At 41.8% G+C, this 15,963-nt stretch overlaps 1 protein-coding gene across 3 annotated transcripts in view; it reads left to right on the top strand.

The window, feature by feature from the left end:
* The window catches only part of LOC122453344 (phospholipid-transporting ATPase FetA-like), a 100,051-nt gene that overhangs the window by 74,066 nt on the left and 10,022 nt on the right, over positions 1–15,963 (top strand). For 2 of the 3 annotated variants that reach the window (XM_043487332.1, XM_043487331.1), the window contains exons 14-18: positions 865–908; positions 6,137–6,302; positions 8,280–8,468; positions 9,174–9,289; positions 13,458–13,622. In XM_043487332.1, the coding sequence (XP_043343267.1) occupies positions 865–908; positions 6,137–6,302; positions 8,280–8,468; positions 9,174–9,289; positions 13,458–13,622 (680 nt within the window). The remainder of the gene's footprint in view (positions 1–864; positions 909–6,136; positions 6,303–8,279; positions 8,469–9,173; positions 9,290–13,457; positions 13,623–15,963) is intronic. The other variant, XM_043487333.1, reaches the window with a different exon arrangement.

The following is a 15,963-nucleotide window of genomic DNA, read 5'->3' as shown; positions in this document are numbered from 1 at the left end:
TCTGGCTCTAGGTGAGTGATCACACCATCGTAATTATCTGTGTCATGAGGATCTTTTTTGTATAGTTCTTCTGTGTATTCTTGCCACCTCTTCTTAATATCTTCTGCTTCTGTTAGGTCCATACCATTTCTGTCCTTTATTGAGCCCATCTTTGCATGAAAAGTTCCCTTGGCATCTCTAATTTTCTTGAAGAGATCTCTAGTCTTTCCTGTTCTATTGTTTTCCTCTATTTCTTTGCACTGATCACTAAGGAAGGCTTGCTTTTCTCTCCTTGCTATTCTTTGGAACTCTGTATTCAAATGGGTATATCTTTCCTTTTCTCCTTTGCTTTTCACTTCTCTTCTTTTCACAGCTATTTGTAAGGCCTCTTCAGACAGCCATTTTGCTTTTTTGCATTTCTTTTTCTTGGGGATGGTCTTGATTCCTGTCTCCTGTACAATGTCACAACCTTCGACATAAAAAGTAGTAGTTATGACATGTGCTACATATGCTACAACATGAATGATTCTTGAAAACTTTATGCTATGTGAAATAAGCCAGACAAAATAGGAAATAGTGTATCATTCCACTTGTATGAAGCATCTAGAATAGGCAAATTTATAGAGGCAGAAGGCAGATTAGAGGTTACCAGGTGCTGGGAATAAGGGAAAGTAAGGAGTTTCTGTTCAGGATGCCGAAAAAGTTTAGGAAATATATAATGGTGAGTGTTGCACACATTGTGAATGATACTAATTGCACTGAGTTGTTCACTAAAAAATGGTTTAAATGAAAATTTATGTTATATATCTTTTACCACAATAAAAAGAAATGTAAATCCTTCTTTAAAACCTTTGCCAAGTGTGTACTCTGTTTACTTGCCAACAGGTGATGTCTACGACAAAAGCGCGCCGAGGAGCGAGGTCTCGAAGGTGAGTGTTTCTGGCTCCCCGTGCAGTGTATGTGGGAGCTGGGCCAGGCTGTGCTTACAGCGGCATTTCAGTACAGACTGGGGCTCCCCGAGCCCCTGAAGCACCCCCACTGTTATCGGCCCCCTAAGATCAGAGAGTGGTATGGAAATAACCTCTGTTTATTTGAGCAGATTTGGGTTTGTGTTTTTAAATGAAAATAGCTTTTTATAAGAAGGTTATTATGTATATAATTACACACAAATGATATATAAATATTTTTAAAGTCAGGAATGTCTGAAGAAGCCAGCAAAGGGATAAATCCTTGAGCCCATAAAAATGATCTAGGACAGAAAATGAATCGTGGTTTAAGATACTTTTTTGGAAGACATTACATTACTCAAGAACAAATTCTAGTTCTGCATATAAATGTTACTTGTTTTCTCAACAGTGCTTTTAAAATTTCTTTAAAACATTTATTTATTAGCAAATAAATAAATAAATTGAAAATAGCTTTATTGGGTTTTTTTCTGTTTAAAAAAATTATCTATGCTCATAATAAAAGAAATTCAAACAATATAGAAATGTATGAAGAAGAAAGTTAAAAATGATTTAGTCTCATTTAGATAACCAGTGTCAAATTTGGTAGTATTTATCCTTTCAGATACTTTTCATGTCTATATATACACACATATACATCTAGGCCTGGTAGGTAGGTAAGTAGGAAGGAAGGATGAATGGATCACAACACCCATGCTATTTTGGACTCTTTTTATTCATCGGACACAGTATATATTGTGGCCCTCCTTCCATGTCCGTATATTTATGTCTACATCTATATCATTTTGAATGACTGTCGTATCCAGCTATATTGATGTGTCTTAATTGATGTAGTCAATCCCCTGTTTTTATTCTGCTGCCTTTTGCTATTATAAATAGCATTATGATAAGCACCCAGGTACATACATTTTTGTCTCCTCTTCTGATAATTATTTCCTTAGAATAAAGTCCTGTAAGTAAAATTAGTTGCTGAAAGGGTGGCTCGATTTTTAATGCATCTGATAGTGCCATATTGCCCTCTGGATAGACTGCATCAATTTATAATCCCACCAAAAACATAGGAAAATTCCTGTTTTATCACGTCCTTGTCACTACTGGGTATTAATATTTCAATCTTTAGAAATTTAATTGGTGAAAGTTATATCTCATTTAATTTACCTTTCTTTGATTACTAATCAGATTGAATCATTTTTATATACTTATTTTCTTTCCTCTTCCTAATAACTTTATTGCCTATATGTTGTTATTTTGTGAATTGCATGTTCATATTCTTTGGGTGTTTTTTTTTTTTCTTATTTCCAAGGGATCTTTATACAGTAAAAATATCAACTTTTCCTTTGGTATAGATATTACAATTATTTTTTTCATTTTTGTCTTTTGTTTATAAATTTTTGTTTAGAAGTATTTAATTTATGTAACCAATTCTATCAGTCTTTTTCTTTTATAACTTAAGGATTTGTGACATATTCAAAAGTCCTAACCCATGCAATTGTAAAAATATTTTCCTTTTCATTCTTCCTGTCTCAGGCTGGTTCATTTTTACTGTTTTTTTCCATTATTGGATCTTGGCTTTTGTTTTTTAATTTGAGTTAAACCTTCTTTCATGAGGCTTCTTTCATTACATTCAGGTACTCTTCACCCTATCCTTTTCCTATCGGAACCAATTCCAAACCCTTAGCCACTTGATTTACATACTGAACAGCTAACTCCAGCTCCCAACTAATGCCTCACCCTATCCATCCAGAGAGATTGGAAATGGGAAATAAAATCAGTATTTGCCTTCAATCCTCTTGCAGGGACTCTGCTAATGACCTTGGCAAAATCAGTGAAGATTGCTTCTAGGGAGTGAACTGTTACCCTGGAGCGTCCTTTCTCTTCCTCTTCCTTTCACTACTGTGTGACCATAACACATTTTCCTCTGGATCAATGGAATCTTTGTTCTCTTGTAAACAAACACCCACAGCCTTATCTTTTCCTAAAAATGTTTTCTTCTCTCTACCTTGAATGAAAGATAACTTGCCCTGAGAGTATTCCTTTTCCTGCATCTCTCACACTCAGCATACCAGAAGCCCAGCGATATTGTCCTCATTATCCTGTGCCACTTTTTTTCTTTTGGCTGCACTGGGTCTTCATTGTAGTGCACGAACTTCTCTTCTTGCAGCGCACAGGCTCTAAAATGTGTGGGCTCAGTAGTTGTGGCAACCAGGCTTCTCTAGTTGCAGCATACAGGCTGTTGCCCGGCAGCATATCTTAGTTCCCCAACCAGGCTTCGAACCTGGGTCCCCTGAATTAGAAAGTGGATTCTTAACCTCTGGACCACCAGGGACATTCTTTCATGGTGCCACTTTTAAACTATTACTTTTTCTCCCTCGTATAATCTTTCTTCCTGTGATGTAATGTGTTGTGAGGCCTTCTGGCTGTCCTCCTCTCTCTTCCTGTCATTGACGTTTACAGATCTCCTGGCTTCTCCACTTCATCCTGAGGACTTTGAAACTTTGCTCATGTTGTCCCTCTCTGCCCAATCCCTGCTGTCATCTTGGTGGTATTGGTTTCTTTATGGGTGATCTAGCACCATAGATGCTTTCAGGTGTCTGAAAGAATTTATCTTTCAGATTACTTCTTGGACTCAAAAAAAATCTGTATCATCCATTTCTGGGTCATCATGTCACCATCCAGAATTGTACTATGAAATTGTAAACTCCCTTGTCATGATCTCTGGTCACAAAGCTCATTCCTCCAGTTCTCTTCGTACTTGACTCCTAGTATACCTGCTTTCTTATCCTAGGAAGATTTACCAACTCTCTGTTCTCCTTTTTCTCCAGTCTGCCAGTCCCTTGTGACTTTACTTCCTTTCCCCCCATCTGTACCCAAGATCATGAGCATCTTCAACACCTCCCTTTTTTTCCCCTCTTTGATCTCCCAATAAATCTCAATCTTGAATTAATCAAGCCATCTACCCTTCCCTGTTTCTAATCTCAGAATACCAAGTACTTTTTGGAGATCACAAAACCTTTACAAATTCATCAACTCCAACTTCTTTTGGATTTCCAGTGCCACTTGGATAATTTTTTAATTTATTTATGGTCAATTTAATTCTTAATTCATTTTATTAGCTATTCCCAAAGTCACCACCCTCAGGCCTTCTACCACATATCACTCCCTTCTCCCTCAGGGCTCTATTATTGTACCTCTTTTTCCATCCTTATAGTATCATGTTTTTACTGACCTTACTGCCTACTTACTAATGAACTCCAAATCCACATATCAGGAACCCTTTTTAGCTCCCTCCCCTTTCATGACCAAGGCTAAAGATATCCTATAAAAACTATCTATAGCTGTGTCACAGCATCTCAAAGAGCTTCCTCAATTCATTACTGCATCATCTACCCTCCATTCTAAATTCATTTCCTCTTATCTGATATCCCCAGTTTCCATCCTTTTGTCTGGGACTTGGATTTGCCATTCAGCCTTATTCAACTGGATGTTTGACTTCCAATTTTAGAGTAATTCATGAATAAAACCTCTCAGATAGTGCTGTACTGTGGCTCCCGACCAGCCCTGCCCCGGTCCTGTGCCCAGCTAGGTCCGGTGTTCTCAAACCTTACTTGTCTGGAACAGATTAGAAACTAGCTCAGATGTCTTACCTGAGCTTCAAAACTATATGTACCTGCTTTCGTTACTACCTGTACGCCCTTCAGGTATCCCCAGGTCAATTTGTCAAAAACATTTTCAAACCATGCCCTGAATTTAAAATTTATTTTGCCACTACTTCATGATTTCTCTTGTGAATTACTGAGTGGCCTGCTAACTGGTCTCCCAGCCTCCTGTCTTGCTCCTTCTAATATATTCTTCATGGTGCTACCAGAGGACTATCTGATCATATGACGCTCAGCAGAAAATTGCTATGGTTCCCTATTGCATGTAATATGATAATGCAGGATCTGCCTCATATCTACTTCTCCAACTTCTCTCTCATCACTCACCAGCATCTAGTCTTAAAGAATGTACCAGTACAAGAGCCCAGTTCTAGAAAAGCTTCAGAGGATGCTATATAATGAGTTATCTTAAATTACTGAACCCACAAACTTAGCAGAACTGGCAATTCTGTGGTTGGCCAGGTCTAGAACTTGGCTCTGGATTTGACCATACTGTCTCACTATCATGACAAAAAACCCTCTAGATGGGACATAGAAAAGAGCCAGTATAGCCCACTGCAGACTACTGTTTCCCCAACTTAGCACGAAGCAGGACAATTGTGTCTGTACTTGACACAGTGTGGCCCAGCCCAGTTCTGGTGTAATAGCACCACAACTACGAAGAACTGGTTATATATCCTTGAGAGTTCTGGTATGGGCTGGAGAAGTCTGTTAACATCACTGCACTCCAGGGTGGGCATAAGAGAGTCTCGGGACCAAACTGAGCCAGAAAAGAATGTTTACCCAAGGTGGCTACCAGCAGCCTACCCGAAATAAATGACAGTTAACATTTAAAGGCGCCAAGCCCATAGCCAGGAAAATGGTAGTGAATATTAGGTCTAAAGATCGAGGCAAGATCAGTAACCTTAAGGACTAGAGGCAGGAAGGAATCAGGGGTGCTGATGGGTCAAGTAAAATGGTTCAAAATTAAGTCTGTGAATGAGAAGTCGGTACTGAAGCCTCCTTGCTATACATCCTTGCCTCTATCTTGTAATATTCCTCTCTAGCCCTCTTGTGGGCTAAAATAGGAATAGTGCAACACAGGGATATCATTGTAACTAACTCCTTCCCTCCCCAGCTCCCCAAATCAGATAGAGGACAGCTGGAGACAGGACTTCACCATTTACTCATAGGGAACAGTTAGCCTCTTGTATCCTCAGGTTTGATTTATCATGGATTTGGGACTTGGAAGAATGGAGCCTGAAGATGCCCGTTGGTCATTTAGGACAGCTGGAGTTGAAAGTGGGCAGGAAGGGTCTGCCAGGAAGTGCTCAACTTCTCTCCTGTGTGAGGGATCTTTTCTGAGTGAACGCATGGTTCAAGTCAGAGTACAAAGGCCTCAGAAACCAGCACAGGATCTCTTCCACTTACCTTGCTTTTCTTTTCCCATCCTCCTCAGAGTTCTCATCACATTCCAGAAATTGCCCCTAGATCAATCAACCTTCTATAAAGTATCAAGCTGCTCTTGAGAAGTTCATTCTGGCTTATGTGTTCCAGAAAAGAGAAAAGGTCGACTTCTCCTACAACAAACTGGCTGATCCTAAGTTTTCATTTTATGACAAGACTTTGGCCGAAGCGGTGAAAAGGGGAGATCACTGGGTACACTTGTTTTTCCTGTCACTCTCATTGTGTCATACCGTGATATCAGAAGAGAAAGTAGAAGGTGAGTAATCCTGAGGCCTCATTGACTGAGAATATGTCGAGTCTAGGCTGACTTGGGGGTGGGGGTTGATATCGTTTGTAACGGCTTAATCTAAGAAAGGGCTTCCCTGGTGGCTCAGAGGTTAGAGTGTCTGCCTCCAATGCGGGAGACCTGGGTTCGATCCCTGGGTCAAGAAGATCCCCTGGAGAAGGAAATGGTAACCCACTCCGGTATTCTTGCCTGGAGAATCCCATGGACGGAGGAGCCTGGTAGGCTACAGTCCACGGGGTCGCAAAGAGTCGGACACGACTGAGTGACTTCACTTCACTAATCTAAGAAAGAACTTTCTAATAGGGAGAGTTGTCCAGCAATGGGATGGATAGTCAAGGTAAGTAGTGAGCTCCTAGTCTCTGGATGTATTTAAGTAGAAAACAACCTCTTGGTCTTAAAGAAGATTCAGTCATCGGATAGGGGTCAAACTTGGTGCTATCTAGGGAACTTGAGATTCTCTAATGTTCTGTCACAGAGTTTGTCTAATTTATTGCCAAGATCGACCCCACTACCTCTGACAAGACTTCCTAAAGGATGAGTTGTCATCCTCTTGTTGCTTCACAATTTAAAGGTATTCCTGTATACCCTAATTTCTTCAGTCACCAAATATGACAATGTCATCCATAAATTTATTGAAATCTTTTTTGTAAATAATGAGAAATGACTGATTTTAAATTAAAAAGACCTTTTCCTTAACAAACAAGAATTTAGGCAGCCAAGTGAATCACATCTTTTAAAGTCAATATAATTGACTTAATAGAATACTACCATGAGTAACACCTTATATTTTTACATCACTTTATAATTTTACAAGTTGCTTTCATTTATTTTACCTCCCACAGTCTTCACGACAGCCCTCTGCAGAATAAGAAGAATGGTCCTTGTTTTATAGCGAAGTAAGCTGAAGCTAAAAGAAATTAAGTGACTTGACTAAAACCCTATAGCTAAGAAAGGCAAAAATGGAATAAGAACCCAAATCTTGTGTCATCTGGCCCCATAAGCTCCCACCCCACCAAGGCCTCTCCAGGGTCTGACATTCCAATAAATTGCTATGACTTGAAGCATATTTGGACTTACCTTTGTTTACTTTCTTGAGTGAGTGCCAAGGTAGGAAACACACAAGAAAATAGTCTTATTATCCCTTGGACACATTGTGTGTCTGACCTAAAATTATACTGCCTCATCCACATCATTCCCAAGCATAATATTCTGGTGGTGCATAATTGTTTTTCAAAATTAAATTGGCCTTCAAAAGAGAAATAACCCAAAACATAGCTCAGGTTATGGGGGTATCCTAAAAGAAGAGTTCCAGATATGTCTTGAGTAATATCAGGTTGAAAGATTGCTTCAACAGAGTAAGTCATTTAACTTCCCAGGGTGAGAGTTTCAAAGGCAACAATACTCATTCATATATATTTTTTAATTGTTTACTAAACAAACCATCAATCTTGTTACCCTGTAGCAGTGTTCATCAAAGTGCAGCCAGTCTTATGCAGGAGCACTTTACGTAGACCCATCTGCATGAGACTCACTCAGGAGATTTGTTAAAATTCAATTTCCTGGACTGTCCTCCCAGGTCTTGTGATTCCGGGTTCAGTGGTTTGGGTCGGACCCAGGAACCTTCGTTTTTAACAACCTCGTGAGCCACCTACACCCTCTAAAGTTGGAAAGTAGCTACCTATGTTTTGTTTGTGTACACGTACTGTGTACCTCTATAGTACTAACTCAGGTCTGTGAAATGAGGTGAAAATATTAGAAAGAAAAAAGAAACTGACCTGTTCTATGCAACCTGGCCTTTTAGGGCCAGACTTATGAGGAAATTTTGAAGACAGATGCCCCCTCCGGGGCTCCATCTTTATGTCAGCCACTTGGAAGACAGTCTAACTTCTGGGTGGACTTCATCCGCACATCTCTATGGGCGCTGGCTGCCCCCTTCTCTCCTGCCAGGTGAGCTGGTTTACCAGGCTCAGTCCCCAGACGAAGGTGCCCTGGTCACTGCTGCCAGGAACTTTGGCTTTGTGTTCCGTTCCCGCACGTCTGAGACAATCACGGTAGTTGAAATGGGGAAAACGAGAGTCTACCAGCTGCTGGCTATCTTGGACTTCAGCAATGTGCGCAAGAGGATGTCTGTTATTGGTGGGTGCCCCTCCCCGTCAGCCCTCTCCCCTTCGTTGTCTTTCATATACATCCACACATTGATTTTCTCTTCTGTCTGCACATAAATATTTTCTCTCACCCGCATGCCATTTCCAAGGCACTCTTGCCGCAAATACAAACACAGCCATTCCCACTTTCTCGTAATTCTTTATATTTCCTTCTATACACATATGTAAGCTTAACAACCACATGCTAAGCCCCTTATTTAGTGATCCTGGATAGTGACTTCTCAGAACTTTCAAAGCCAAGATAAGAATGGAGAATAAACTCATAAAGCCTGAACTTGGAATGAGAAATGGGGGCGGACATTATGGGGGAAATTCATACTATCTTGCTGTCAATTAGTTTGGGCCTCAGACTGAAGAGGAAGGTTACTTTTATTCCTTGGTCCTCACTAGGTATGTGCCTTGGTCTGGAATTTGGACTTGAGAAGCTAAATGTGATTCTGTATCAGTCTTCCATAGGTGATGTTGAACCCATGGAGAAACTGGTTCCAAACGATCTTCTCTCACTCTCCCCAGCCCTCATCGTTCACCCTGTGTGACCACTCACTGAGTGCTTAGCCTCCCGTGGTATCAGAAACAAACGTCATGGGAACAGCCTTCTGCCATCCCTCAGTGGCTCTGACTTGGTCTTGTGACAATGGACCCATGTGGTTACTTTGCTTAATTTGCTTATTTTCAGTGAGGACACCTGAAAATCGCATACTGTTATTCTGCAAGGGTGCAGACACGATCCTCGGTCAGCTCCTCCATCCATCCTGTAGATCCCTCCAAGACATAACCATGGACCATTTAGATGTAAGTGTTCCGGTTGCGGGAGAGGAGAGCAGCAGGTGGCTCTGTGCATCTGGATGTGTGTCCACATATGTGTCCCCACATCACTGTGTTTCAGTATGAGGTAGATTGGTATCTGTGTCTCTTTAATGGATAGAAGAGTAAAAACTACCTCCTTCTGTGGGATTCTCATTGACCACGTTGCCAGCTTCTGCAGTGAGGAGTTGAATGGGCCAGGATCCCAGGGGGCATGATGAGAATGTGTTGTAGGAGCACTTACTACAATCAGGACTCTCTGTGATTCCTGGCCCAGTCATGACAGGAACAGACTGCTTTTAGGTATGGAGCAGAAATCACCAGGCCTGGACTGTTTAGCTGACTGTGTGACACCATCCTCTGTTATTTATAGGGTTAGAATCCCCACGGCTACCTACCGGCCCCACTCCACTTCCACCTTCTGGGATTTGAGATGCAACAGAAAGAGAGAATGGCTCCTGTTTGCTAACATTAGAAAGGAAAACCATATTCATGCTCACTGAGGTTTCTACCCCTAAACCTGGATATATCAAGGGTTGGAGGGATAGGACAGGGGATGTGATGGGAGAAGAGGCAGATCAGAGAAGTATTTTAAGGAAGAAATAGTTTGGAGGAAATGCTATTTTATTAGGATATTTTGGTGTGGCCCTACATTAACACATAGTCAGAAATCAGAGAAACAAATGGTCAATAGGCACATGAAAAGATGTTCAATGTCATAGCCATCAGGGAAAGCAAATCAAATCGCAAGATGCTACTTCACATCACTAAGGTAACTAAAATCAAACAGATGACCGGACGATAATGAGTACTGCCAAGGATGTAGAGAGATTGTAACTTGCACACATTGCTGACGCGAATGTAAAATGGTGCAGCCATTTTGGAAAACAGTCTGGCAATGACGGTTCCTGAAAAAGTCAAGCACAGAATTGACATATGACCCAGCAATTCCACTCCTAGGTATGTTCCCAGGAGAAATGAAAACTTAAATTCACACAAAAACGTGTACACTAATGCTTATAACAGCATTATTCATAATAACAAAAATATAGAAACCACCCAGATCCCCTCAGTGGATGAATGAGTAAATAAAATGTGATAAATCTGTACAGTGAATGCTATTCAGTCACAGAAGGGAAGGACATACTTAATACATGCTACGATGTGTAGCATGATAAACCTTGAAAACATTATGCTAAGTGAAAGAAGCCAGTCACAAAGGGCTAGTATTTTATGATTTCATTTATATGAAATGTACAGAATAGGTAAATCTGTAGAAGAGAAAGTAGATTAGTGGTTACCAGGGGCTACAGGAAAAGGAATTGGGAATGAATGCTAATAGGTAATGGGGTTTCATCATCTCAGAGATGATAAACATGTTTGGGATTAAGATAATAGTGAAGGTTGCACAACTTTATGAATATATATATACATATAGATACATAGAAAGTGAAAGTTGCTCAGTTGTGTCCAATTCTTTGTAACCCCATGGACTATACAGTCCATGGACTTCTCCAGGCCAGAATACTGGAGTAGGTAGCCATTCCCTTCTCCAGGGGATCTGCCCTACCCAGGGATAAAACCCAGGTCTCCCACGTTGCAGGTGTATACATATATATACATATACATTATATTATACATAATTGTGTATCTATATATTACACTTAATTGTGCACTTTAATAGGGTGATTTTTATGGTACATAATATTGTATCTGCAGTTTTTTAAAAAAATCACTGATGTGTCCCTCATAGGACAGCTCTCATACTGGTTTCCTGAGGTCACAGTTTTGTTTCTGTGTGTGTGTGTGTGTGTGTGTTATAGGCTACTCTGAAAACCTCCCTTATTTTTTAACCGTACAGAACACATGAATTAGGGCATCTTCTCAGCATTTCCACAGACTGGATTCAAAGGGGAATCATAAAAGCATTTCAGATCTTTTGACCTGCAACCAACCTTAACAGACACCCACAGTGGAGCCTGACTACACTAGTCTGTTTACCGCTGAGGATATTCTATAAGAGTCAAGCTCCAGAAACCCACTCATGCAGAAGCACAGCTCCAAGCCCTCTAAGACAGGAATCCCTCAAGCAGATCACACAAAAACAGGCGGCAGTCAGGACCCCAGAACCCCAGTTTGCTCCCCACAAGAGAAAAGAAAAACATACCAGTAAGAGATATGTAGGAAATAAAGTTAAGGACAGACTGCTAAAGTATTTGTTGACTGGATTAAGAATCTGTCAATGTATTGTTAAGCTTGCCAAGACCTCTTATCAGTAGACCATGCAAGATCAATTTCTGCCATATCTCTTCCTTCTTTTTTTAAATGGCTGATGTATATTTTTAATTCCTGAATATATATGTGCATATATGTACATATATTATTGAGGTAAAATTGGCATGTCATATTAAATAAATTTTAGGTGTACACCATTATAATTTGATACTTGTATATATTCAAAGTGATCACCACTTTGTCTTGTTATCACCCACCCCCATCAGTTGACCCCCTTTCACCCCCCAACCCTTTTCCCCTCTAGTAACCCCCAATCTGTTCTCCTTATCTATGAGTTTGTTTTTGTTTTGTTTGTTCATTTGTTTGTTTTTTGGGTTCCACATATGAGTGAAATCCTATGGTGTCTGGTCTTTCTTTATCTGATTTATTTCAAACAGCATAGTACTGTGAAGGTCCATCCATCTGTCACAGATAGTGAGATTTCTGCTTTTTATGACTGTGTAGGGACGGCGGAGCCTGGTGGGCTGCCGTCTAAGGGGTCACACAGAGTCGGACACGACTGAAGCGACTTAGCAGCAGCAGCAGCAGCCGTATTCCATTCATCAGAGGACACTCAGGTTGTTTCCGTGTCTTGACTGTTGTAAATATTGCTGCAGTGAACATAAGGGTGCATATATCTTTCTGAATTAGTGATTTCATTTTATTTGGATAAATACCCAGAAGTGGAATAGCTGGATCTGGGTCATATGGTAATTCTATTTTAAATTATCAAAAAGACAAGAATAACGAGGGTTGGTGAGGATGTGGAGAAAAGGGAACCCTCATACACTGTTGGTGGGAATATAAACTGGTGCAACCATTAGGGAAAGCAATATGAAGATGTTTCCTTTGTAAGAAGTCTCTTGAGATCATCTCTCAGCCTTCTTTTTTATAGCTTCACCTGTCAACAGTAAAGAGATTGAAGAGAGAGGATTCTTGGGACTTCCCTGGTGGTCCAGTGGTTAAGACTCTGTGATCTCAGTGTAGGGGACCTGGGGTTCAACCCCTGGTCAGGGAACTAGATCTCACATGCTGCAAAGACTAGACGCAGCCAAATAAATTAATTAATTTTAAAAAAGAGATAGGATTTGCTACAGATATTCCTGGATGTTATTTTTACCTGACAGCTAACATGAAGTACTCAGGAGTTATACAGACAACTAATAACAAAATATCAAGCTGATAAATTCTGTTTCTCTTTGGTCTTATGATGCCAAAGTGAATTATTTTAAAGCTCACTATTACCAGTGATTGTGTAGAATTGTTATTCATTTGCAGTTCTCAACACACAAAGTCTGCTTCTAACCCACTTTCAGTTAGATATGGATTGTGCCCCTAACTACCCACACTGTCACCTTGCTTTCCCTATAACCAAGAGTATACTTCTGCGAGAGTTAGTTGTAGTTAGTTAGGATACATTGGTGGCCAAAGAGCAGAAGGTACTAACTTACTCAGGGAGCATTTCAGCAGTGGCCTCATTAGCACTCTTGGCTATGACTAATCAGCTGAGCCAGCCAGCTGTAGGGGGTGGTGATGGTTTAGTTACTAAGTCATGTCTGACTCTTGGCAACCCCATGGACTGTAGCCTATCAGGCTCCTCTCTGTCCATGGGATTTCCCAGGCAAGAAGGGGAGTGGGTTGCCATTTCCTTCTCCAGGGCATCTTCCCAAACCAGGGGATGAACTCTGGCCAGCTATGCTGGCCTTGTCTTTAGGACATCTGATGAGAAAACAGGTGCTTTCCGGTTAGGCTAGGTAGTAGCCTTGTGATGCTAGGCAGTAAAGCCTCTTGTGGGCAGAGGGAGCGTGTGGGGCGGTCTGTCGTCCCTTGACTCAGCCCTAACTCCGCCCAGGCCCACTCAGTGCACACACATGTCTTCCAGGATTTTGCCAGTGATGGCCTTCGCACCCTCATGGTGGCCTACCGAGAGCTGGACAATGCATTCTTCCAGGTCTGGAGCAAGAAGCACAGTGAAGCCTGCTTGTCTTTGGAGAATCGGGAAAATGAAATATCAACTGTCTATGAAGAGATTGAAAGAGACCTGATGGTTAGTGTGAGAAAATCAGGGACAACGTAGGGGCAGGGGAGCAGTTGGGAGACTGAACGAGGACTCTGAGAGTGGCTTCCGGCAAGTCATAGGTCAGTCTGTCCCTAGATGGTGGAATCCAAGCTGACTCAGAATATTGTGGATCTTTGAAATCCATAAATAATGAAAAAAATGCATTGGTTGTAAATTTCATCTTTCTGGCAGTGTTTCTTATCCCAAAGATGTCCACAGAAGCTAAATAATCTGGAAGAAATCAAGGTCTGAATGATGTGCAAATTAGATAATCCAGAATTAATTGATGGAATAATCAAGACAATAGTATTCATTCTTTCATTCAACAATGTTTTATTAACTGCTGTGCCAGGCACTGTTTTAAGCCCTGAGCATGTAGTAGTAGACAAAACAGACCAAAAAGTAATATATATACATAGTATGTTAGGTGGTGACAGTTCTGTGGAAGGAAATAAAGCCAGGAAGAAAGGCTGGGGGTATCAGCACAGGCGTGTGTGTGTGTCATAGAAGACAGAGCATAACTGCTGTTTTAAATAAGGCACTAGGTCTTCACTATGAAAAAGACATCTGAGCAGAGATCTGAGGAAGGTGCAAGCCAAGCAGATCTCTGGGGAGTCAGTTTTCCAGAAAGAAGGAATAGTAAAAGCAAGGGCCCTGAAACAGGAGCAGACCTAATTTGTTAGTTGAAGAGCAAGGCAGCTGATGTGACCGATACTGTGTAAGCGAGGAGGCGCGAATGAGGGACAGGAAGCAGAGACGCAGCAGCAGCAGGCCTTGACAGGCTGGTATGAAGACAGAGTGAGCCCTGGACAACCTCTGAGGAGCGCAGCCCGAGGAGGGCGGGCGAGCTTTTGCAGGGATCAGTCTGACTGCCCTGTGGAGGTTATGCTACAAAGGAGCAAGTGCAGACACAGGGAGACCGGGCAGGAAGTAACTGCAGCCGTGCCAGAGAGAAATGCTGATGGCTTGGATCAGACGGAAGTAGCGGAAGTGGTGAGAAATGATCAAATCATGTACGTTTTTAAACAGTAGAGCCCACAGAATTTGCTGGTGGATTATGGAATGTGATAAAAGAAGTTAAGGATGACCCCAAAATTTTTGACCAGGTTGATACAGGCTCTGCTATAAAAAGAGAAATTGCTGTGGTCTAGTGGTTAAGAATTCACCCGCCAGTGCAGGAGACATGGGCTCAATCCCCTATCTGGGAAGATCCCACACTCCACGGAGCAGCTCAGCTCCTGTGCCACAACCACTGAGCCTGTCGGAGCCCCGGAGCCACAGCCGTTGAGCCCACGTGTTACCACTGAAGCCCGCACGCCCTCAAGGCCACACTCCTCAACAAGAGAAGCTGCCACAGGGAGAAGCCTGCGCACCACAACTAGAAAAAAGCCCAGACAGCATTTTTGAAGACCCAGCTGAAGACCCAGCACAGCCAAAAATAAATAAATAAAATTGTTTTAGTAAAAATAAGAGAAATCGCTGATGCCAAATGGGAAAATTTAGAGATGCCAAAGGTCGCAAATCTCCTTCCGTGATTAGTTCTGCGGTTAGTGTTTCGAGTCTGTCCTTTTAGAGGCCCAGCAGCAGTCAGTCGGTCGTTTGTCCATCTGTCAGTTCCTCAGACTCCGTGTTGGTGCCCACCCCTGTGGTCAGCAGGGTATTATTGAGAAGAAGGCGTGGTGTGGACCAACATGCTTTTGATCTAGTGTGGGGAAGGCCTTAAAAACCTTAGAAGCCCTCAGTAGATACAAACAAATGAAGTTCATCCAAACTCTTTTAGAGCTGAAAAACTAGAGTTGGATTTGGGAGTCCCTTGTCTGAGACATATCACTTTTGGAGACCAAAGCCAGGAAACGAGCTCTGAAAGCAAGGGAGAAGGAAAAGTGTGTTGAGAAACAGAGGATTCAGAAGTGGCCCAAAGCTTCATGTATGACTTAGTCTTCCTCCCTCTTTGATTCCTTATATTCTATTTCTAAATTAGATGTCAGTGTGTGATTGAAGAAGTGTGTCTGTTGAAGGGCAGGAGGTCGTGAGTTTTATGCCATTGAGGCCCTCTTGCCAGGACAGAGCCAGCTTACTAAAGAGGAGGCTAAGGTGCCAGTCAAGTGGTTGGATACCACTAAACGCTGGGAAAGATCGAAGGCGGGAGGAGAAGGGGTGACAGAGGATGCTGGTTGGAGAGCATCGACTCAGCGGACGTGAGCTGAACAAGCTGTGGGAGATAGTGAGGGACAGGGGAGCCTGGCGTGCTGCAGTCCTCGGGGTCACAGAGAGTCGGATGTGACTGAGCGACTGATCAACAACAAAATGCCCCGGGTCTCTTCCTTCT

This window comes from Cervus canadensis, chromosome 14 (assembly GCF_019320065.1).
Source record: "Cervus canadensis isolate Bull #8, Minnesota chromosome 14, ASM1932006v1, whole genome shotgun sequence".
Taxonomy (NCBI): domain Eukaryota; kingdom Metazoa; phylum Chordata; class Mammalia; order Artiodactyla; family Cervidae; genus Cervus; species Cervus canadensis.
The sequence above is the reverse complement of the archived record's forward strand: the minus strand, read 5'-3'. Positions and strand labels throughout refer to the sequence as shown.